Source organism: Molothrus aeneus, chromosome 10 (assembly GCF_037042795.1).
Source record: "Molothrus aeneus isolate 106 chromosome 10, BPBGC_Maene_1.0, whole genome shotgun sequence".
NCBI classification, from domain to species: Eukaryota; Metazoa; Chordata; class Aves; order Passeriformes; family Icteridae; genus Molothrus; species Molothrus aeneus.
Genome location: NC_089655.1, coordinates 6593698 through 6619644, shown reverse-complemented (window position 1 = coordinate 6619644; position 25947 = coordinate 6593698). Strand labels below are relative to the sequence as shown.

The 25947-nt window shown below is 39.8% G+C and overlaps 2 protein-coding genes across 13 annotated transcripts in view; one reads left to right on the top strand and one right to left on the bottom strand.

Moving 5' to 3' along the window:
- Positions 1-25947, bottom strand: part of GIGYF2 (GRB10 interacting GYF protein 2) — a 74380-nt gene that overhangs the window by 29783 nt on the left and 18650 nt on the right. For 11 of the 12 annotated variants that reach the window (XM_066557082.1, XM_066557087.1, XM_066557090.1 and 8 more), the window contains 3 exons: positions 22531-22639; positions 15839-15950; positions 15250-15290 (listed from right to left, as the gene is read on the bottom strand). In XM_066557082.1, the coding sequence (XP_066413179.1) occupies positions 15250-15290; positions 15839-15950; positions 22531-22639 (262 nt within the window). The remainder of the gene's footprint in view (positions 1-15249; positions 15291-15838; positions 15951-22530; positions 22640-25947) is intronic. The other variant, XM_066557094.1, reaches the window with a different exon arrangement.
- Positions 1429-9671, top strand: KCNJ13 (potassium inwardly rectifying channel subfamily J member 13). The gene is given in 3 exon segments (XM_066557095.1): positions 1429-1599; positions 7737-8217; positions 9049-9671. Coding segments are annotated over 3 exon segments (1275 nt in total).

Genomic DNA, 25947 nt, shown 5'->3' with positions numbered 1-25947 from the left:
ATTAACCAGAGTTTAATACTATAGCACACCTGAAACACACATTGCACCTAATTTCACCTAATTTTATACAACTGTATAAAGATTTCCAACTCATTCAGTTGAATTAGATTAGAAAACCACACCAGTGACCACACAGCAAATGCTTTCTACAGTTCAAAAGATGGCTTCTAAGAAAATACTGTTTGAAACCAAAATCCTACTTGTGACTAAGTGAGGCTGTCTGCAGTGGAGGGAAGGTTGAAGGGCAAGCCACACCATCCTACAGCCTTGTCACACTGGTGGGAGTCCCCTGGCACTACATTATTTGCCCTGGTTTTCAAAGTCACACTATGCCTATCAACTTTTAGTGCTGTGCCTGAACATGTATTAAAATGTTCCATTCTAATGAAGCAAAAAATTAATGTTTTGCAATTTAGGGTTGGGGGAAGGTTAAAGAAGGAAAAATAGGGAGGATTTTGTTTCCTAAGCAGGAAAGTCTACATTAATGATTTTCCCAGCAGGCCTTCAGTAGTTTTACCGCAAACAACCACGGCCTTTGTTTCTCAGATCCTCTTACATCTGACGTTCAGTCAAAGCCCTCACATCAGCAGCTCACCAAGGGATAAAAAAAAAAAAAAAAAAAAGTGAACCAGTACTGTGTTCCAGAGCTGTCCTCAGAGCTGGTCCAGCAGGAAAGCACACTGACCACTCTGCACAGCTGCTCACTCAGACATACCCTCAACAAACCCTCTCATTTCATGAGTGAAAGAGCAAACAGCTTAAACAAAAGTGGTTTCATCTGCCACATGGAATCAGCAAGCCACCTAATCTGCCTTGTTTCATTCCTAGGCTTTAGCAAAATCCTGTGATTAATTCCATGTTTTCACAAAGAAGCAATGTGGAGATGGAAATGGCCAGGTCTGCATCTTCTGAGCAGCATTAGGCTGCAATTCAGCAACAGCGTCCTGAGAGCACAGGCTGCACCATGAGCTGCATCCACCTTTGCACTCACATTCCAGAGCTTGGGAGCTAACAGCAAAGGAACAAGTGGAGCAGCAGGGGGACACAAGAGTGTCTATTCTCTCTTCACCCAAATGAACAGTAGCTCACACTGGTTAGAGAAAATATATCAGTGAACAGTGTGGGTTTTCAGCAGCAATACAGGAACTTTTCCAAGGGAATTGTGGCCTTTTCTACTTTCATGCAAAACTTTAGGTTATACAAACCTAAAAAATTTTCTTGATTAAGGAGGAGGAAGGCACCCTTCTCCAAGTAAGTGTTTGAGGATTTCTCCTTAGCTGCTAAGAGTTTGTGTTGGGTAAAGAAATGCTCCTAACAAACCAGCATTCTTTTCCACATGATCAGAGCCAACCAGCCCCCCTGCAGGCAAAATGACCAATCAAATCAGCTTCAGATGGAAACCAATCCCCCCAGCATATAAACACAGGAATGAGACATACAAACCCATTTTTAAAGGTTTTGGGGTTTTTTTTTTAATCTTTACCAACCCCTTGTGGGAAGTTTCTTACTAGTGCTGGGACCAGTACACCAGACCAGAGCAGTCCCTCTCCTGGAGCCCAGGTTATCCCCTCCTCCTGCACAAAGACCCTCTAAAGACTGGTAAGTACACAAAACCATCCTGTTTTTTCTTTTTTTTTTTTTCTTATTGTATAATTTAAATTGTTCTGTCACTCTTTAATCAAAAAAATCCAAGTTCTTTTCAGAGCAGAGAGTTTCATTTCTAAAACTTGCTAAACTGTCACCTTAAACAAAATGGTTGCTGATTTTTCCCCCTCAAAAAGAAGAAAATGCTGTCTCGGGTGACCAGAGCCCTAAGAGCACACAGAGCAAATCCAAAGTCTTTAAGCTGTATTTTTTCAGAAAGTTTTTGAGATAAGTGCTGGAAAGGCTCTGCAGACAGGGAGCATTTGCAAGCTCCAGCTCCAGCAGGTGGTTGTCATGAAATTGGCCAAGAATTATGAAAAAGACATCCTCACCTTGCTGCACTCATAACTGAGCACTCAGTTCCATCACAAATTAAAAGAGACAAGCTTCACATCTTCAAATTTGCTTTTACCATCTCCAATTATATTTCACATATCAAGAGTTTTCAATCAATGCATTCATCCCTGTGCTTATGGACACAGAGTGAGCTGGCACCGCTGCCCAGGACTCCACACAGGGACATGGAGTGAACTCCTCTGTCCTGCACAACTCAGCCATTCCAGGCAAGCCAAGGGAAAGCCTGCATCTCACAGGGCAGGACTGCTCCTCAAAAACAGCAAGTTCCACAAAAAAAGCGTGGCAGCAAACTTCTGCAGCCTTACATCAAATAAAACCCTCCCTAGTAACTATCAAATTACTCCTCTGTTACTAATATTTAAATCTGCATTTAAGTTTCTTTATAAGAATTGAATATATACAGGAATATTTTACAACCTTTACTAAGACTTTGCTTAAATGTTGCTTTTCTGCTTCTCCAAAAGTGGCCAGACTAGTTGGTCCACTCAAGTGCTACTTCAAAATCAAGAATTAGTGTTCATATGGATCCTCAGAGTACTTATGTGAAAATACATTATATATAAAATGGAGCACTATTTAGCTTCCCAGAAATCAAGTATAGAAGCAGCTTTTTTTCCTGCATATAAAAGGAGACATACTCTCCCATTTTATCACCTCTTTCTTTAAAGTGCATTGAGTAATAAACTGTCACAGAAAGTCCAAAGTATGAGCTCTCACATCCTATCCTTTATGGCACTTGCTTCGAAAAAAGTAACTTGGGGTCAACAAATTCAAGTTTCCATTTTAACAAGACCTACTTATAAATGTAACAAGTCCTGAAAGCTTATCTTAATTCTGCACACTGCTCAGAAGTAACAGTTTTGTCACAAACTACTTCCATTCATCTCAATGAGGCATTAGCTACAAAACCAAAAGGACAAATATGTTTGAAATGTTAACTGTTCTACTCACAACAGAAGCATGAGCTTTCAACCAATGCAGCTTCTCAAGCTGAATTACCTCCTACATTTCTAAGACTGTCCCCTAATGTAAGTTATATGACTCAGTAATTTCATCCATCCTGAAAAAACCTCCATTTCCTAATAATAACGCCAGAGCATCTCCAAGGATGGCCATTCAGTCTAAAAAAAATACACAATAATCTAAAAATAAAACCACACAGAATAGCCATTTTAATAGCATGAAAAATGCCTTTACAAATCCTAATCTTAGTCTGTTCTTGTTGCAAAGCGCAGAGGCAGCAACAGACCTGCACAATCCCAGCTCAGAGCAGACAAGGTTTAAATCTGAAGCTTGTATGTGATCATGCAAAGCCAGGCCAAGTAAAGAATGAATGTACACATCCCCACAGGGGCATGCCACCACACAAATTCTAGTAAATCTTGCTTGGAATCATGCTGCAGTTATAAAGCAGTTTTTGCAGTCACTCCCAGAAAATAGCAAGTCCTCAAGAGCACTTTCCTGTCAGAATGAAGCAGCACAGCATAAACTGTTTCAAATCCCTTCCAAGGTCAATTAGAACAGACTTTGTTAAGACTAGAAGCTGGGCAAGTAGGGCAACACTGCAGAAGTCTCCTCTGAACACAACTCCTCACTCAGGCTCCTCAAAAGGTTGCAGATGTATTTGTATTCAAGCTGAGAACAGGCTGGAAGTGTCACTTTGAATGCCTTCAACTGAGAAGGCAAATTTAATTAAGATAGTGCTGCAAATAAGTTTCCCTGCAACCCTACCAAAGTCCTAAGAAAAAGCTAAGCAAGAGGAAAGGAGAGAAAATCAACGTGGTGGCATGGAACAGAAAGTCAAATGGTGCAATCCTTTATTGCATTCTGTTGACTTTCTGTTCCATGGTGGCATGGAACAGAAAGTCAACAGAATGCAGTAAAGGCTGTTACAACACAAGGAAGATGAGCTCAATCTAAAAAGCAAAGCATGGGAGAGCCACATGCTGGATCATGAATTTCAGAAATGCAAGCAACATCCCAAAGCTGTAATGCAAGGTTTTATCACACATAAATCATTAGCCAGCCAGGTCAGTTTAGAACCTGTCCCACTGCTAGAAGGAATCTGTGATTTTTTAAAAAATTAGTACTCACCCTACCTTGATTTGTCTTAGAGAAGTGTTTAAAAGAAAGAAGCCAGGATGAGGGAGAAGATGATAAAAAGACCGAAAACCAAAAAAAGCTAAGAACAAACTGACACAGTGGTGTTTGTGATAATTTAGCTTTCAAGGGAAGGTAAACAGGAAGGATTACACACAGCAAATGTGTGATAAGGGACTGGCCACCATGCCAAAAGAGGTTTAGAAAAGTGATTTCTGACAGTTCCTGTCTTTCTAGTCAGGGGCTATCAGCTGAGAAATGGAGGTACAAGAAACACCAAAGCTTCATCAACAGTTGCATAAGTCAGGAACCAGAAAAAGCAAAACCCACCAAGTAACATAACACAAAGGGTGTTGAGAGAGATCACTGGACAAACCTGGGTAAGAAACATTGCATGTGTGTTATAGCAGAGACAAGCATTCTCCAAAAAACACTGAATTTTTCTTCTCAAGTTGAAGATTTGAATGTCCTTCCTAAAACATACACTGAAATGGGGATTAATATGGGGTCAATCAAGGACCATGCCAGGCAGGGGATTGAATCAGGTGCTCTGAATTGTACTTTGTAACTATTAATTTATCACTAACAAGGAAAGAAGGTATTTATTTTTTTACTATGGGCAAGGAAAGGAGTAGACAGAAGACATTAACACTTTCTAAATTCAAAGTCACATCTGCTCCTAAGCTGCCCCTGCTTTTGAGAATAGAGAGGACTGATCCTCCAACCTGGGCAAGCTATTTTCCAGGGGGCAGTTACTCTTTTGTCTTATACTCACACCCAACTGCACTGCTCTCAGCATCTATTTGCAATTTCTTATCTGTTTTTCTCACTCCAAGACTTGTGGCTCTTAATTCATCAACAACAGCGCTTGAAAAAAGGGGTTTTGGAACTCACACATTTCCAATGCTACCCCTGCCACTGAAACAGAAAACTAACATTTTTAACAGTCCTAGACTAGAAAAATCAGATCACTGTACCAGTGCATAACCTGGTTAAACTCAGAAGGCAAATTCACCTGCTTGGGAGTCTCAAGGAGCAGAGTCACAGGACTGTTCTGAAATGTGCTGTTGGGGGCTAATGTAGGTTCTCTTTCTCAGGTTTCTTCAAAATCTGTCAGGAATCAACCCTCCTCCATTGAATAAATCCTAAAGAACCTGACTTTTTTCAGAGTTTAAGACAACATTAAGTGATTAATCACCACCCCAAGAAGCTCCTTAATCAACAAATCTGAGATCCTATAATGGTGACTGCATTTGCTCTAAGTCTGTAGTGTTCAAACACACAGCCTTAGCACTCATGAGAAAATCTGAAGCACAGCCAAAAATAATGTACCATCTTAAGAATGTTTTCCCTTTTTTCTTAATGTACATAACACCACAGAAAGGCTTCTGTCACCAATCAGTCAGCATCAGAATCATTTCCACAACATCTATTTGTTCTGTAAACCCATATTGCTTAGAGTCTACAAAGCAGATCCTGCCCTCAAAGTACCACAAGAATTTACACAAAACCAGAAGCTTTGGCTTTTTGTTGTGCTTTGTTGTTTTGGGTTTTTTGTTGGTTTGCTGGTTCGTTTTGAATGCATGATTCACTCAGAGGCATTTGCTCTGCAAGTGTTCTCTATTAAAACAAGGAAGTGTTTCTTGTGAGTCCTGCTTACTCTGATAAAACCAAGGCACTGTTCAGAGCTCATTTTGAGCATGGTCCTCATAATCCTTTCCATCCAGAGATGCCCATTTTCCAGGGCCTTCAAGGTCTCCACAAGGGCTCATCTAAATCTTAGCACAAGAACTGTGCTCTATAGACAAGTCACTAATCATTGGATGACTGAAATACATATAATTACATTCAGGTTACTGTACAGCAAGAGTGAGAACTGCCATTCAGGGAGCTATGCAGCAGACTGAAGAGTCAACTCAGTGAAGGTGGATGGACTACAACCAAAATCCCCCAAGAAAAGTAGCCTGGTACCATGTGCCAGGAAAACCTCGCTAAGTCCACTGCACTCTCTGACACAGGGAATGATTTCAAAATATTCCTCCTGGGAGATGTGAACTGGAAAATTAAAATAAGGGGAAAACCACCAAATTCCACTCAGGCCATCATCTACTTTATCTCCCTCTGACTACAGCACGGATAGAAGTAATAGCTGGATGGTTTTGAGAAAAGAAAAAAAAATTAGCTAAATAGTCACTGTGATGTCAATCCTTGTACCTCAGTAGGCATTAAACACAAGTAAAAGCAAAAGAGAATCTTCTGTAGTTACTAAAATTTGGTTGAAGGTTAAGCAAACAGGCATGTAAACTGCTGGTTAATGGGATCAAAGATCACAAGACAAATTTTCACCTACCATAAATTCATTCTGAATTTCAGGATCCTTACTTCTAATGCATTTCAAGAGAAAATTAAGATGGCACCGTTGAAAGGGAAAAATCCAATTCCTCTATGAAAAAATGTAATAGACTGAAGCAGCCATCATTCAAAGAGAAGTCAAAATCAATAGAAAACCAAAACTGACCAAATACACCATATATAATTATCATTTGCAGAATTTACAGGTATTTTTAAATTCTCTGTTGTTCTAACAAGCTTCCTCACAACCTTCTTTAAACAGGCTGTACACCTTATGAAGTCTCTATTTTACACAAACCTGTACTTAATTTTAATCTGCCCCAGGTGAACTTTAAACATACATATATAAAATGTATGGATTTGAGTGACCACTCAAAGACATTCACCAGCTCCAGCAAATTCCACAAGCTCTGAGGTTTAAAACCAAACAAAGGACCTAATATGCCAAATACCTACAGATATCCATTTTGCTTCCCATATCTGCAATTCTACTTTAATTCCCATATGCTTGCTGTCCTATTTTACTTGGTCACTAGTAAAAATTGAACTGCTCAGGCAGACTAGACTGGAAAATATGTCACAGTGTATTTTCTGAATTGCTCTCCTGGCCTCTTTTTACCTGATCCTTACATAAACAGCCTCAGACTCCCAGAAGTAGCTCTGCCCTGAATACTCTAATTCTGTTTAACTGGACATGGTGGGTGCAGACAGGAGACAATTCTTGAGCTAGAAGAGTCAGAAAGGGCTAGTAGCTATAGTACAACATTGCCCAAAAATGCATAAATATGTTACAGAGATAATATAACAAACATTCTTTCCTTAGCACTATACTACTGTTAATAGTATTCTTAATAGTACTGGTAAATTATTATACTCTGCTCAAAACAAGTTACAAAATCTGATATAATCAGCAAAATTCAGTGCCTTTTCACACACAGTATGCCTAATCCCATCCCACTCACCCCTAAAGCATTAAAGCATGTGACCCCTATGTAAATTTAGGAAGGTAAAGTATGAAATTTTTATTTCAACAGCTAAGCAGGGAGAATTTGAGAAGTAGTCAGATTTTTCAACCTAATCTTTTCTAGCAAAGTATTACCACAAACAGTGGTAAATTCCTCTCCAGGCTCCTGACTTAATCTTCTCTGGATTGCAATGTATAAGCCCTCCTTTGTTGGCTGCAGTATTTCTACCCCTGCTGATGTGTCAGAAGCTGTGACCATTAGGCAAAATACAAATATGTGGCATTGTATCACTTTTTTTTCCTTTCTTCTCCTTTCTAGAAGATGACGACAGACACGCTAGAGAGCAATAACACCAAGTCCAGCGCTCCCCTCCTGACTCAGAGGTCCCTGAGGCTGGTGACCAAGGATGGGCACAGCACGTTCCACATGGCCGGGGCCCAAGGCAGAGGTGTGTCGTACCTCCGAGACGTGTGGGGGATACTCATGGACATGCGCTGGAGATGGATGATGCTCGTCTTCTCCGCTTCCTTTGTCCTTCACTGGCTGGTCTTTGCAGTGCTCTGGTATCTGCTGGCTGAGATGAATGGGGACCTGGAGCTGGACCACGATGCTCCACCTGACAACCACACTATATGTGTCAAGTACGTCACCAGTTTTACAGCTGCCTTCTCCTTCTCGCTGGAGACACAACTCACGATTGGCTACGGCACCATGTTCCCAAGCGGGGACTGTCCCAGTGCCGTTGCACTGCTGGCAATCCAGATGGTCCTGGGGCTCATGCTAGAAGCCTTCCTCACAGGTAATCCTTCCTGCTGCATCTTTACACACAACAGGTGTAACAACTAGATTTAAGAATAGCGCTAGAAATGAATACTGTTCATTTTGATATATGAAAGAACAATTAGGGCAGCCACTACAAGGATGACAAAACTCCAGCTATGTCATACTAGAACTTAAATGCCTTTAATCAACAAAAGACAAATAAGGTGTTATCAATATCTGGACTTAAGAATTTCAATATTAATTGGAAAATACTTGTGGTGGATCACAACATATCGCTCTCAATCATTTATTTCTTATACCATTCTCTCAGCTATTACCATATAATTACAATATTTAAAGTCAATTTGTTTTGATTTTTAAGGTGTACTTTCATCTACCTGAGCTATCTTCATTGATCTTTAACTCAGTGTTTATGTATTCCTTGGTACCTAAATTCTTACAATGTCACAGCTATTCTGAGGTATTTTAAGTTATTTAAAATATTCTTCATGTTTAAAGTAACTCAAAATACTTTGAAAATACATAGGCTAGTTTACTGTGTATTAGAAAGAGCTTCTACAGTGTAACATATCAAGATCAGTTCCAATTACAGTAAGTTGGGGCAAGCTAACAGCCTCCTTACAGCTACAGTTAACTTCCAAATATTAATAAGTGACCATAACTTAGGAAAAGTAAGTATTTTAGGAAAGCTATACTTCTTTGAACAAAAGCAGGTTAATATGATGCCAACCTAACAGTTTCCAAAAATGGTCTTTCCAGCCTCAGTCTGTTTCTGCTCCCTTGGAACTCGCAGGGAGCCAGCCCAGGCCCTGTGCTCACACTGAGTTTGTTCTTTCCCATGCCCCAGGTGCTTTCGTGGCCAAGATTGCACGCCCAAAGAACCGGGCACTCTCCATCCGCTTCTCTCGCTCCGCCGTGGTCACATACAGCGAGGGGAAGCCTCAGCTCATGTTCCAGGTGGCCAACACTCGCTCCAGCCCCCTGACCAACGTCCAGATCTCTGCTATACTTTACCAAGAACAGGAGAGTGGCCAGCTGCACCAAACTACCATTGACTTTCACCTGGACAGCATCACTGCACATGAGTATCCATTTTTCATTTTCCCTCTGACCTACTACCACACCATCACTGCATCCAGCCCACTGGCTGCTCTCCTTTGGAGAGAAGCTCCTCCCCACTTTGAGCTGGTTGTTTTCCTGTCAGCTGTGCAGGAGGGCACAGGAGAAACGTGCCAGAGGAGAACATCCTACCTCCCGTCAGAGATCCTGGTGTACCACCGCTTCGCCTGCCTGCTAGCCCGCAACGCCAAAGGCGAATACCAGACCAAGATGGAGAATTTTGACAAGACTATTCCTGAGCGCCCAGCTGCACCTGACTCAGAGCGTCCAAAAAGGACTGACAAGGAGATCCGCATCAATGGACAGCATATCGACAGCTTCCAACTCTCTGAGACTGGCCTCACAAAGTAGAGAGAGCAAACCTTGAACTTTGTGCTTTTTTAATTATTATTACATTAAACTTGTGGGTTCAGTTTAAAAACTTACTTCCCTGCCTGCCCTGCCATCTTCTAGTGATCTCTCTCTTGTAGTCCCATCCTTCTGATTACAACGTGATATACAGAGTGAAGAGAATGTGTGTGCCCACTGATGAGAGGCTGCATTAACCACCCAGTATGAAGTCAGGTGCCTGAATCACAGTACTAATTCTTGGGAAATTAGAAGAGCTTTCTGCTGAATTCGCCAGACTATGATTAAAGCCACATTGACCCCAAAAGGAGAGATCTTCAAAACTCCTAGAGCTGACCAAAGTCATAATTAACCAGCTTGTGACAAAATGGACAACAAAACAAAAGCAGGAAACAATATGGGGTCATTCAGTGAATACATGAGTTCTGGTATAAGTAACTCTGTTCATCCAAAAGCCTAGCTTTGCTATTCTCTCTTCTAACTCTTTGGGAATACAGACTTACATCATTTTTCGGATGGCTGAAAGTCCTGCCAATCTCTCATGGCAGTGAACAGCACTCTGGCTGTGCTTATTAAGCAAAATTATATATCCTAAGTGAAGTTCTTCATTCTGCCAAATAAGAGAGCATCTCACTCTCAGACAGGTCTATGAAGACACTATCAAAAAATCTCAGTGTATATGACAAATACTGCAATGGAAATTTTTTCTTATTTGAAAACACTGAATAAATTATTTAGCAGTGGGAAAAAAAAGACTATTTCTAATGAATGAATGTAGAATTTTTTTTTAAAGGCCCATACATTCCAAATGTTTTCATTTTTGTGCTGCTTGTCTCAAGTATATCTGACCCAGAAGGACGCACTATATATATGAGAAGTAGAACTGCATCCATTGATATTTTATGCTTTCTAACATCAATCTTTGCCTGTACACACAGCACAAAAAATATTTAGAGACACTTGAATCAATTTTGAAATAAAAAATTAAAACAAGCTATACATGAGACTTCTGTATTTAAGTGCCTCGTAAGCCTACTGCAATTAAGACGCCACTCTGAAGCTCCTAAATAATTTAAGACGCTAAAAGAAAAACACAATGATGGATAACTATTTCCAAGCTCTCAACAAAAGCAGTGCCTATTAGGTGTTCATACCTGAACACTCAAGTAGAATTAAAATACAGTTACCTCTCAAATGTAAAAGACTTCTCTCAGAAACCCAGATGGCATAAATAGCAACTTTCATTGACAACAGCATAAGACATTACCAAATATACTTCCTCTTAACGTCATCCAAGTGGTCAGCAGCAGGAAAAATGGCCTCAAACTACCTGACCAGATAGCTTAAACTGAATTTTTCTCAAGTCACAAAACTGCTCACTGAAGTGTGCTCATAACCCAAACGGGGTCAGTAAAAAACAACTTTCGTTTTTAGGGTCTGGGGAGTCATCCCACAGAAGCATTCCACACACAGTTAGGGAATGAGGAAGAAGGGCCACATTTTTGTTCCAACTGAGCTCTCATTCCAAAATAATTCAAGTGCTGCCTTCCCCCATTGCAGACCTCGGAGAGATTAGATTTACCACAGACACTCCCAAAATCTTTTCCAAACTTCATTCTACAGACAAGCATTAGTGATTATTGTGGAGCTTGGAGAGCAACACACTATCAAGTTAGACTGCCTTCATCCCTCTTCATCACTGTTTTTTTAGTTATTGACTCATACACAATTTAAAGAACCCTTTTCCACCCTTGTGTCAACACCAATAATTTTTAATTATTTCTTGCATTTTTTCCACATTCTCTATCAATGTAAGACATTGATAAGAGGCCTACAAATTAAAAAGCAGTGCAAGAGCAGTAAAAGAGACTCCTGCGTAAAGGCTGAAATAGGGCAGCATTCTCTGTGAGGTATTGAGTATTGTTTGACAGCATTCTGGGTGAGGCATGGTTTCTCCCATATATCACATGGGACTATAATCTCATGATTTAGAGCCAGAGGTATACAAAGCTATTTCTAATTTCAATTCACATCTAATCAAAGGTGGGCTGTTTTTTTTATTTCTACATGACTCGGTACCTTGAAGTTGTCCCAGTTTTAAAATAATTCTTTTTACAGATTTGGTTTAAAAGGGAGTACAAGAGCAAGTATAAAGAAAACACATGTTGTTAGTATATGTTAAATGCAATCTTCAAGTACTACATTTTGGAATGCAAAACTGAATGATACTGCAGAAGCAAATTAGAAAAGAACTGTGTAGTTACTTCAGAACAAGGGCAGAAAATACATTAATATTGCTTTTACAGTTCCAGAGAACTGGTGAATCATGGATCTCTGAAAGTACTGGAAATATGCCATGGCCCAAATTGGAGTAGAAACCTAGGAAAATTGCTGATGGGCTCTGATGCACCAACATAGCACTCCATGCTTTAGTACAGCAAGAGCAAACCAGTGATGAACCTTCTGTGAACGCAACTCCTGCCAGCAAGACATGGCAGAGAGAGGGAAAGTATGATTCAAAGAAATTCAACATCCTTTTTATAGCCACTTGAACACACCTTTTATATGCAAGTCTTCTGAACCTAACCAAAACCCACACATAGAGCAGAACTCAACCAGGGTCCACAACTGACTTACTAGCAGATTTGTTTAAACTACAGAACAATTATTCACTACCAGTTTCTAACTGCTGGTAACTAATCAAATCCCTTCAGCTACTAAGCTGGTATTAGTCAGGAGGCTGCACAGAAAATTAAGCAGCTTTTGTGAAGAGACAGACACGCTCGAGAAAGCAACTTGCTCATTTTCTTTGCTAATGGCCTCAGCCTTCCAAATACAATCTGGGTTCTAAGTGAAGTCTGTCAGAACTGTGACAATCTGCAACAAACTTAAAAATACTTTGTGCATCTTCAATCTGCATGCTGAAACCAGGAAAAGATATGGTTTATAATGAGAATCAGTCAAATGTGACCTCACAAACTGTGAGCACTAAAAAAGCAATCATTAATTTTAAGAACAGCATACTGATCATATTTGAGAAATAAGTATTTGTTACATTTCTATTACTTTTTTAATCTCAATTTTTTATTGAGGGATCTTTCATTGTCCTCCATTACAAATACCCAGAAGTGATTAAATATTTGATTTCTTAATAATTCTCTAATGGGATCTTCCAGAACAAAGAACATGAAAAAGTTGGCAACTCAGTAAATTATGTAATCTGAATCCAAGGCTCTATGAAACAGCCAGGAAAAACTGAAACACATGCTAAATTACAGAATAAAATCTCAACTAAGGAGTTGAACCAAGGTATCAGAAACCAGTACAGGCATCTGCTAAAGCCTGTGAGCCTGAATTATAACCTGTATGTCAATTCCTTTTCTTTCTGCTTCCACAGCTTTGTGTGGATACTAGTGCTTGCTATTAACCTGGGACTTCTTTTGGCACATGTGTACCCTCTCATACTCAAAATATTTTGTCATTGGAAAGCCATTACATAACAATAACTACTTATAATTAACCAAGGCTTGAGTCAGAACAGACCAACACTTGATGTCAATATTTCTGTGCTCTCCACCTTATCTCTCTTTGGAAGTGAAGGGGAGAGAAATGGTCTTCTCACTTACTGCAACATTAACCTCTAACATAGTAATACTGTTTTTAAAACAGTATTTTTATAATAAAACTTCAGAAAGATTGAAGGTCTTTTGCCTCTCATACTGACTGGCAGAGAAATACAAGAGACTAAAGAAGAACAATTAGGTACTCAAAAAGTTTCATAATTTGAGAATAAGCACATCATCGCTCACAATGAGCTTCCAACAAATTGCACCAGGGACACCATCTTCCCCAGGGAACAGTTCTTGGAAGACACATTCAACAGAGCCCTCATCACTAGCAGCTGCTCCAAACACAAAATGCTCTACACTAGCTGCAGATTAACCTCTGGCAGACATCAACTTCTCTAAGGACATTTTGCACACTGTAAATTCTCCTCAATTTCAACTGAGAAATACTGAAATCTGCTCCTATACTAATATGCAATACTTTCATCCTTCTTTATCAGAAACGTGGTACATTCTATATCCTGGAACTGGAATTGCTATATTTCTAATCACAACAACAAGAAGCTAAATAAATAAATCAACTGCAGTAGATACTACTTCGATATCCATTTTTCTTTTGTAAAAAATGCAGTCCTGAAATCTCAGTAGTACTTACTTTCCCCCATTTTCATTTTCTCCTAAAAAATTCGTGAATATATAGATACATGGAAAGTTCCGAGTTACACTGCTAACATTTAAAACTGGTCAATCTCTGACCAATATCAAATTATTTTCTAGAAGTATCCTCTTTTTAAAGGAGACAATGAGGAAAACATACACATCTTAATTTTGTGTTGACATTCAACTTAACAAGCAGAAAAATAAAAGCACTCTTTCCTATATGGAGGGAGGACTGGAACAGCTTTGAAAGCAAACTCCTATGGCATGTGTCACCATGGTAATCCAGAAAATTATAAATATGGCAATTTATGCTCCTCTCACTACAAAAATACCAACAGCTATGCAGGCATTAAAATACATTCCCGTCAACTTCTAATTACAACTGGATCTCTTTGGGTTTATCTTTAAATTCAACCTGCAAATATCTGTTCTAATTTATGCTTTCTCAGCGTATTACCAAGGAGGGTATGTAGCCAAGACTCATTTAGCAAAGCCAAAGATTCCTTGGGTCCTAAATAGAGAAGACACAGGCATAGGAGAAAGAGAAGAGGCACACCAGAGAACAAGCAGCACATGAGCCTGCACAGCAAAAGTCACTGCAGTTATCAGGTAGCCAGAGCTGCCGTGATGTTCCCACCACCCTTAGAATGTCTAGGTTTCATCTCCAAGATGACAAACCCATTCCAAGTCAAGTTCAGATGGATCTTCAGATGTACTGGGCCACAATTAAGAATCCAGCATTCTGCCAGAACATAGCCAGTGTGAAGCATTTCAGAAACAGAACAGGGGAGGAACAAGAGACAGAAGAGCAGATAACCAGACTGAACAGGAGGCTCAGATGATGACTTAACTAAATTGATCAACAGTAAATCCATCAGCACAGGAACCTCAGGACACTGCTGGGATCTCTCTCACACTATCAAGCATTCAAAAATAATTCAAGGTCAAATGGTCAAGAAATCCTGGGTACCAAAATAGCCCACCAGGAATGTTTAAAGCTGCACTGAAAAAAGGCGTATTACCACAGCACGCCTGCCCATCAGCAAAGGCTTCTGTCACAGAGGTACAGGAACTTTGTTCCAGTTGTAAACATCACAACTTAATTAAATAAACACAACCTACTTACTCCACATGCTTCTTATCTACCACACTTAAATGTCCAATAGTGAGAACAACACAAAGTAAGAGAAACAACACTTTGAGAACACACTTAGCAACCTGGCACAGTATCATGAATCTTGCATCAACAATATACTTGGAGCAGTAAGAAAGGCTGATACATGTACAAATCCCTTCCCCCAAACACACCCTGCTCCTCCCTCCCATTTTCTGCCCACACAGTAACAAAACCATACCTGGATCTTTTCGCCCTGGTTTTTCAAAGCGTCTGTCTCCCCTAGAAAGGCAGAATAGAAGTTTCAAGTAAGGTTTTGGAACTACTCCAAAAACTCATTTTAGGTATAGGTTTTTCTGGTTTTCTTCACTTGGTGGGAACTTTTTTAAAATCAGAGCTTGATGGACATTACCTTTAGAGGTCCAAGTGACAACTGAAATTTTCAGGAACACCAATACACACACGGCCCTTGGGAACTGGGTATGTTTTCAAATGTGCCCCTAAGTACTGTGAACAATGTCAAGACTAAAACTGAAGCAAATCCTTAGCACCAGCACTTCAATTGCAACTGTTGTAATTTATGTTCTCTTAAAGTAGTTAGCTCCTTCTTCCCAGGAACTCAGCAGAAAAAATCTTTGCAAGAAATATTCTTTTACTTTCTCCAGAGCCTCAAGAAACATTACTGTGTTTGACTCCATCTTAGAAATTCAGACACTTCACTCACAGATAAAACTAATTACCTTTCCTAAAGTGTTTTTATGAAGTCAAAAGGCACAAATGGAAGCTGAACAGATGTGTGTAAAAAGCTTTAAGTGCTAGAGTTCTGTTACCTTTCCTCCCAACTCTGTGATCTGTGCATTTCCCTGCCCCCTCCTCGCCCAAATCCACCCTCCACTTCATCAAAACTTCTTTGGTAGAAACCGCTTTCTCCTCGGCCTCTGCCTGAAAAGACAAAAAACACAAGTGTTTGTAATAAATAATAATAGAAGTTGAAAGAATCAGGTAGGGTTCCCTTTCCTGGTGTCTCTGAGAACCAATCTTGCGGTCTTAAGCCCCAGTGAAATTATCTGGGACAAAAGGAAAAAGGAACAATGACTGAAGAAAGAGTCTTATCCAAAAATTCTTATTAAGAAGTGCAAGACCAGACAGAACAGGCAAACAATTCTGAAATAAATACGATGCAGAAAAACACAAATACTTACCCCCAAGAGAAATTACCAAGTAAGTATGCATTGTTCACACAACATCCACATTGCACACGTGTGCTTCACACATAAAAATCAGATTACTTTTAAAAGCAAACTCCAGTACAATGCCACTGCACAGTGGATGTACTCTTAATTATTGCTGTCAAGGGTCATAAAGGAGAAGGAAGCTATTAAGTTCTAGTGACTGCCAGCAAAAATCTCCCCCAGGATCAGTGGGAAGAAAAGAAGGATCACAGGATGGTTGGTTATAGGCAGGTCAGAATGAAGGAGGACATTAGCTATAGCTTTGAAATTATCCTACTGACCTTCTCAGTAAATGGTTCTCTATAGGCAGTTACCAAGTACCAAGCCTCAAGCAAAGCATCTCAAAGCACATCTTGAGGGCTTGAAAAGGCATGGGGTGTTTGGGTAAAAGAAAACAAGCCCTACACAACAGGAAAACAACACCCACATACAGCCCCAGCTCGTCAAAATAACTTCCAGCACTGCTTAGATTAACGGATAGAGTGAAGTTTCCAGATCTACAAAAGACAAACACAGCTTCACACAGTGCTCCAGCAGAAGAAATGGCAGATTTCTAACCAACTAATTTACCATTTCAAGACCTCATGGAAAGAAGATGAACAAGTGGAACACCTCTCAGCTCGCTGTCAGGATAATGCCTTGCCTACATACACGTGTAGACTCTACAGTCAAGTTTAAAACCTAAAAAGCACCTGGTAACAGGAATTCTTGGCTGGGTAAGTACCTCAAACATCTATCTTTTCATATTTCTCTCTTCCTGGCTTCAAGGAAGAAAACATCTCAAAGTACGAGGGGCAAACCTGGCCAGCGATCCGCAGAAGTAAGACAGAATGACCAAATGAAACAGGAAACAAACACCTTCAGAATGGACTGCAGTTCTTGCAGTCTTCTGAAGAAAGTAATTAAAAGCCTCTACATTTAAAATCTAAGGACATCTGGATATATCAGGGAATCATACCATGTTTCAGTATCTTATGACCACAGAAATTTAAAATAATCAAGACAGTTGCAACAGTTTCTCTACTATTCTATACCAAATCTCTTAGAAGGGGTGGTAGGTGAAAAGGGCAAAAAGTTGCTTTCCAGGCAAAGACAAAAAAAGTGATCCATGGATAATCTAGTTGGGGTCTTTAAATACAAAACTGCTTTTGTATGAAGCAGAACAGGTTGCAGGGTGCATAAGGAACAATTTTAACACTCCCTTCAGACAAACTATCCTGTTCTATCACCAGCAAAGTTGATCAGTGACAGATCTCCCAGAATCACAGAGATGCAGCCTTCCTTACCAGAGAGTTTTGGGGACGCCTAAGTTCAGATGAAGACTGGACAAACTCAAAAAAGATAAAATTCATTAATGGAGGCCACATCTTCAAGTTCAGGAAATACGCTGAGCTGCGAACATCTGGCAGCTGAGCCTCTTCGCTTTTGTATTTTTCTCAGTCCTTACTCTCTTGCCAAGATGCCTTCTTTTAGCTGCTGCTAGACTATGGTCACCTTGGAATTGAGCAAGCCCATGCCATATTCAGCATAGCTGTTTTTACACAGGGGCAGGCAGAGGAGCTGACTGAGTACTCAAGGTAAAAGAGGAGAAATTTGCATCAGACCTAAGAGAGTTACTAGAAACACCTTCACTAGGGCAAGTCTGATACAACAAGGTTGACTATAGTAAAGCAAGTTGCAAAGGCAAGAAACAGGAAGAGGTGATACAGCATCAAAAACAGCATGATGTTTATCCAGTTAAACCATTATGGGTACCCTAAAACCCCAGAAAAGGACTCAAAGTTTTTATTCTTCACAAATAAAAGCCAGGAAAGTTTCAGCAGCTTACCCAATAGTAATCTATGCCTAATTTCTTCACTACAGGAAAGCTGTCTTCCTTCCTCTCACAAGAGATAATAAAGCAAAAGCAGTTCATAGAATCAAAACAGAACAAAGGCACTGACTCATCTCCTGTCTCTGAGGTAGCAGAGGTGGGAAGTTACATACACTTTCCCAACAAAAACAAAGCAGGCTTGTACAGTGAGCAGCAGCAGCACTGCAGTGCTCCTCTTGCAAGGGTGAGTGCATGCTGCACACTGGGAGCAGCCACACACCACCAGAGCCAGAGCCTGGGTGATACAGGGCATCTCACCAGCAAATAAAGCAAGCGTCCTGTACAAGAGCAAGAATTAGTTGTTTTCCCAGCAGCAAGGCTGATGGCCATCTAAAAGTATGGGAAATCACAGCCTGAGAAACCTCCCCCCACCACTCACCACCCCTGCATGGTGGTCCATCAGTATTTCAGTTGTGCTCAGCCACCAAAATGGTCTGAATTAAAAGATAACCTTGCAAAATGTCCAAACTATTGATCTTAGGCATTCAGGTTAAGGCTGCCTGTGGGGTCACAGCACTCAGCTGCCAGCTGCAGTGATAGCACATAATACTGGACAGGGCTACTGAAGCACATTTGCCCTGGCTGTGCTGCCACCCCGTCCACGTGTAGAAACAACATGGGCCCATCCAAGAGTGGCAAGCAGAAGCACATGTGCAGCCCCAGCAGCCACCAAGCAGAGCACAGTGTGGGAAGCATCAAACAGATCCTACCAAGCTACAGAAGAGAAGCAGCCAGTCAAGGGAAACTGTGGTGTGCAAAGTCAGTCATTCAGCAAGTACCATGTGGGTGAGTCTGACCTGAAAGTGCACACTGGGGCACAGCTAATGCTGGTTACAGAATGCACGAGAAATGCCTGCAGAGAGGATAAAACTGCACATGTAAGCACACCACCTGACCTTCTGCTTCTGCACTCCTTGGCTTATTTTAAACAGAATGCCTCTTCTGAAAAAAATACCTGGCACACAAGCAGCAGATTAAGTGCATATGTTACACAAAGTACTGAATGCAAAGTCAATAAATGTCAATAAACCCTGCCATTTAATAACAGAGTGGAGCAAATGGATCATTTGTATTTCAGTAATTTCCCAAAAACCTCAGGATGAGGACATCAATCCACTGGACATTGCAATCATAACAGCTAAGTCTCTAACCTGAAAAATAGACAAGTTTGAATTTAAGTAAAAATATAAGACACGAGCCCAAACTGTCATTATAATTCTCATTACAAAGAAACCTAAAGCCTTATGGAACACAAGAAGCAAATTCTTGAAATTACAGCATAAATGGAGTTTAGGATCTACAGTCACAGTCATAATACTGTTTGGGAAAAACAGAATAACTGTAGCTCAACTGCTGCTGTTTAGATATGCAAACATTACACTTTCACACCACTGACACACTTTCCAACAGCTGCAAAAACACATTACAAAGGGCACAGAGGGTGGGTGGGGAAAGAGCTCTAATAGGAAGCAAAGGACCCTTCATAACAGCCTTAACCAGAAGGGAGAACAGCTACCAAACAAAAGTGTCTGTAAGCTTACAGCCCATTCCAGGGACTATTTAAATCTCTCCTCATCCAAGGCTCTTATTCATGAATGTTGACATTCCAGTCCTGCCAGCACAAAGCACAGGGCTTAACTGCACACCACAGGGAGCTATCAGGAAAACAAGTCAATTAGAAAAGAGTCATGTGCAAGCACTTGGTTTCTTCAGAGACGACAACTTCATTTAAAAAAAAAATAAACCAACAAACCAAAAATCAAAGCAATTTCCACATAGTAACCACATTCTCATCATCACAACATAAGGATTTTTAGTAAAAGTTGGGGTGACCACCCAGAGAATATTTACTGAGTGTTATCTTGCAGTTCTAAATACTGGTAAGTGAATCCCATTTAGAGTTCTACCCATAACACTCCTTTACCAGCATTTCTTTCCCTTGCCAACCCAGCACAGATTGCTTCTCGTGCTCTCAAATGCTGGAACACAATTCTGTCATTTGTGCTTCAGTCAGGGAACTTCATTAACAAATCTAATCACGCATGCAAATTCCTCTATAAAGCTGCTGTGGTGCAAGTCCCTTCAAGACAGAAATCTCATTCTGGTAAAGCTGAAGCCTGCACTGACTCGGCAGCAGCTTTGCTGCGTACAACTGTGTAAAGTTCATGGAAAACACCAGAAAACCTTTTGAACCCAGGCAATTTTGCAGTGCAATAAGAATGTTTTCCAACTGTTGAGGCAGCTCATTTAGTGAAAAAACTCCCAAGAAATTTCAAGTCCTTTTCACTGTAACCTGAAAAAACAAAATTGCATTTAAACCCTGCTACTTGCAAGCAACGTTTCTGTAAACGTCAACAGTCCTCTATTGAATTTTCATCAATAACTTGAAGTCCTTGGCTACAAGAGCATCATCTGTATAATTATGAAAATGGTACCATTTTCTCCTGGCAGAAGCCTTAATTTCTTTGCTGTGATATAAAACTTTGGGAAAACTCATCATGCCTAGAATGCAAGAGCAATTGCTCATGGGAAGAAGGGAAGAGTGGAAGAAACAAGCAGCAACCAGGATCAATGAAAGAAGGAAAGCTCAGAAAGCTGAAGAAATTTACTGCAGAAGTATGTCCTCTACAGCTTAAACAGAGCAGCCTCACAAGCACACCATATAATAATTCCAACACCTTAAAAGATCAAACTAGGATAAACAAAAAAGAAAATGAAAATGATTAATTTTGCGACAAAGTTCTTGCTAGTATTTCTTAACAAATCTTAAAAATGAACTATGGGAAATCAGGAATACATGCAGCAGCTTTCAAAGTGTTAATACTGCATACATTTTAAGTTCTGTCCACTAAAACATAAGGAAACAAACTTTACTGCCAAACAAAGCAGTCATGCATATGAGTAGAATCATTAATAGAATTACTGGATTAGAAGCCATATTCTGCCACATTTAGCCTTACAATCTCATTGCAACTAGTGGGGGCAATGAAAAAACAACCACTGCTCACTGCATAAGGATGACATTGTTAATAGTGCAGCAAGAAAACAGGGACATTTGACAAAAGAAAGCAAAATAAAGGGTTTGCCAAATTACAAATGGTCAAAGTATCTTGATATTGAAACTAGAGAGCACACTAGTGGATGTATGATCTCAAATCATCAAATTTTAAGCAGCAATAATTTAATTTGCAGAATTGTCTTGATGCATCTAAAGAAACCAGCCAATATGTATTCCTAGCAAAACTGAAACATAGGTGATAGAAACACACACATTAAAATAGAACAGAAAAGCAACAAGTCCCAAATTAGTACACACATCTATATATATATATGCACACTTTTTTTTAAATGAAACCCTGAGCATTTGTGCAACGACAATGGCAAATGAAGGGGAAGCAACAGGAAAATCTAGTGATAGTCTCATAAAGCTTTAAATTCATATCTTAGCGGGGAAGCAACCACAAGACAGAAAACCATCTACAAATATCTGAGAGATGTAAACTAAAAAGAAAGCAGGATTAAGGAATGAGAACAGAAATGAGAGAATGCATTAAGTAAAAGCAAAACTCTGTCAAGCACCTAATTATATATGAAGTACTTTCTGAAGATCTTATTGAAAATACCACTCGTTAAGGGCATGTAAAATTAAATTAAAAAGGGCTCTAAGAGAAATCTCACCTAAGCACCTGCAAAGACAGAGGTTACAAAATTATTTACTCAGTATTTCCAAGTTACTAGCTTCCTAGTATTCTAAATGCAGCCCATCCTATTTATATATGAAGCCCCCCAAAAAGAGTTCACAGAAGTGCACACATTGAAAAGGAATTGCTAAGATAAATTATGGGTTTAACTATTTGGTTTGACTTTAGCAATATGGCCTCAGGACATTTTCTCCATTCATTTGCAAATGTTTCAGGTGATCCTGGATGAGACAGCTGCAGTGATGCACCAGAACTAGAACGACTCAAATGTCTCCCAAATTCAATTACAACTTCCCATTAACTGTTTACACTCAGGATGTTAACAAATGAAGATGGCTTTTCAGAATACTGAACCCAACCGACTACAACCATGATGTTTTAAGTACATTCATATATTTTTCCTACCCTCTCCCTATAAATTGGTTTTATGCTTTTAATAAAGTTATTTCAAAGAATTTCATATTCCACCCCAAAACTACCTTTCCCTTTTGGTTTCCCATCCATCAACCTGGCAAAGGCATATAACAGAGATACCAGTTGTGTGCTAAGATGTGCAGAATCATCACTAAACTCATTCATTCTCCAGCACCACCTTGTTGGAAAGGTTTCAAAGCTTTAAGCAAAAAGAACACATAGCTCTAGCCAAGCTCCACTTAGTGTCTCTGAGCAGCTTGGATCCCCTGGATCCACTGCAGCACATCCCACAGGCAGCTCACCTCGACCTCTAGAGGAACTTCGACCTCGAGGAGCCCCCACCACCGTTCCTCCTCCACGTCCCGTCAACCGCAGGACAGCAGCACTGTTTACAGACATGGAGAAATTTCTCTGCCAAAAAGAAAGAGTCACTGTCAGATTTGACTGGAAAAACCTTCACAAAGAAACCACAAATACACAAATAAACAATAAAAACCAACAAAACAAAAAGGAAAATCAAACATTTATCATTATCTTAAATCTGGCTTTGTTTATATTACAAATTCTCTACAATTAATACTGGAAAGGAAAATGCACATGTGAGCAGCTGAAGCAGTCTATAAAAGGATCTTGGTCAATATTACCATTTCCAAGTTACTTAGCTGAGATTTCTCTCTAATGCTCTGAAGTAAGCATTTGAACAGCTATTCCTTTTTCAGGTGATACCAGAGGCCATTAGAACATCAGCAGTTTTAAATACACATTCTGCTGCAAAAAGAGACTGGCATCTGCCTATACCTGACACCAATAATTAATACCAATTCTAAACTTACTTAAGTAAAGCAGGAACATGTAAAGACCAAGAGAACTTGAATAAAGTTATATTTACCAATGTCCTTTGCAGAAATAAGCCTTTTTATTCTCTAAATATCACAAGAGTAACATATTTTAGGAAAAACTAAGTGTACTTAGGGCTTCTGAAACTTCAGTGATACTCATTTTCATAAAAAAATAAACACTAGTAAAATTCAACTTTAGCTTAATATGAAAACTGCTAAAAGAAAAAATTTCAATAAAGAATGGATAAATATAACCAACTCTGACCCTATTCTCTGAGCACAAATACTTGGAAAACTGGGCCAAAGAATTCAGAACCATGTACAGAAACATTAACAAGTAAACCTGAACTGACAGACACTTTCTGAATGCAAGTTTTAAATAATTAGAATGCAAAGGACTCCAAACAGCTGTTATATCAGGCTTCTTGAAAGGAACGTGGAGCCAGCAAGGTGCTTACATCAACTCATGTGAATTACTAGGACTTTGAAGGTCTTCAGAGAACAATGAGACAAGTGATTATATACTATTTAAAATCTAAATCACTAACATCAAAGCCAACAGGAGATTTAATACATTACAGAAACATTTCAAAAACTGCTTGATATGTGCTCCCTACAAAAGTAGATCTTCCTTCAAGAAAGAATTGGTAACTAATTAGACTTGAGGGGAAAGAAAAAATGCAGTCATGCATGGCAAAAAAGCAAGGTCGGCCTCCAGCAAATCTGTTTTCTGAGCTAGCTCTTAAAGTTTAGAGCAACCATTTCAACTGCAAGTGAAAAGGAACCACCTCCATCTGCCTCTGAGCAAACCACCATCTTTTCTGGGTGCTGATACTTCTGCTTTTTTGTGAAGCACTGAAACATTTCACTAAAAAAACCATATTTAAGTTATTTATCAGAATCATTGTCTTCCATAGGAGATTCCTCTTTTTTTATGCCTTATTCTTCCTGTAAGAACAAAATAATGATCTCATTTTTAAATTGACTTGTCTGCCTGAACTCTGAGCAACTTCTCCCTCCCCTCTGTAGAGCCTTGCTGCAGTGAAGGCATAGTGGTAATAACCCACATGATAAGATCACAGTAAGAAGTAAAAAAGTAAAGTCAAAAAAGCAAAAATTGCCCTACTATTGATCAGGGTATTCCTCAATGACCAATGCAGACTGAAGAACAAAGCTGCCAAAATACAGCTTTAGTAGCAAATGAAGATGTCTTAGGAAACAGATGTCAGGAAATTAACCAGGGAGGACACAAAAGGATCTCCATTATAGTCAGCAAGAGTTTGAGCCTTCCTTACTATGCAAGCAGGTAAGATTAGGTCAACCAAATTCTCCCCTAATGCAAATAGGAAAAACAGGAGCAGTGGGAAAGGCAAAGGAACATCTGCTGCACACTGCCAGTGCCCTATGGTGGGAAGCTCTGTTAAAGCCATCTGCAGAAAGCTCCTTTGCTTCAACAGACACTACCTTGGAAACACATCTTAGACAAATCTGTGATTGCAAATATATTGTATTTCATTACAGTAAGTGAATCAGTTGAACTCTAGGTTAGCTCAACAAAATTATCTTCAGAAAAGTAACATTTTACATAAAAAAAACAGCAATTCCATCCAAAGCATGTCACTGTCCTATTACAGGGAACACTGTAGCCCTAAGTATCCAATTAAATACTACAAAACTAAATACATTTAAGTTCAAATCAATACAGCTGACATGATCTGTCACCATCCCTAGATAATACACCTGTAATTCAGTTTGAGACAAGTTCTTCCCATAGTAAACATAAAACTGCAGTGCCATCAGGTGCACAACACAGCAGGAATTGTTCTGAATCTAAGGCCAAAGTAATCCTGACAGGCTCAGCTGCAACTGAACACTGCACTAAAGTACCAGTGCTCTGATCAGCCTCTCCTCTAAGGACTCCCAAAGCCCTGCCTCTCAAGTTCTGAGACAACAATTCTATCCTCAGTATTCCTAGAGGGGGTAAAAAGGTCTTTTAAACTCTCTTTTGTCAATCTTAATTGTAAGAACTTTCCTGCATCACCACTAGCGGTGAATCCATTAATATTCACCTCAAAATCACTTCTGAAGATGATTCTTAATGCTAAACAATGCTATGTCATGGGGAACAAACAGCAGAATTTCTAACTCAAAAAATGCCATTCCCTTGCTACCTCAAATCAATCATGAAGACAGGGAAAAAAGGGCATGAAAAACCAGATTGTTGATATCCTCTGGGTCCCTGGAAAGCATTAAAGGAAAAGCTTTCTTAAAAAGGGAATATGGACTTCTTCTTCCAGATGATGATTTCTATGGAGACTTTAGAGAATTGTTAAAGTGTTTAAAGGCTCCTGTATGATTACAGGTGAAGAGGAGGAGGGAAAAGCAGTGACACAGCATACACCAACTCCTCAGGAGTTTTCAAGACTGCTGAAACACTAGGCACTGCAGCAGAGGAGCACATCCATCCCTGAAGCTCAGCAGCACTTCCCACCTCATCTGTACTCTGCACACTGATACCATAGCCTTCAACTCATGTCACTCCTCGCAGAGAGTATCCTGACAAACACCAGGAGTCAGCATCCCCTTAAACTGCAAGAAGCCTGCAAGTCCTCCCTGAGGGACTCCACCATGCATCAGCCAAAGAATAAACCCCAAGACATTTACACAAAGGTTCAACATTCAGGTGTGCTACTGTATGTCTGGCTGACCATGTCTGGGGCTTGCTCCTTCTCCCCCTGCTCGAGAACAGGAGCTAAGCTAAGCCTTCCCACAAAAGCACAGTCTCAATCTCAGTTGCCTTTGAAGACTATGACATGAAGTGCTTACAGTGTACCCACATGAACTCAAATCCAACTGCTGATTAAAACCTAAGCCATCAGT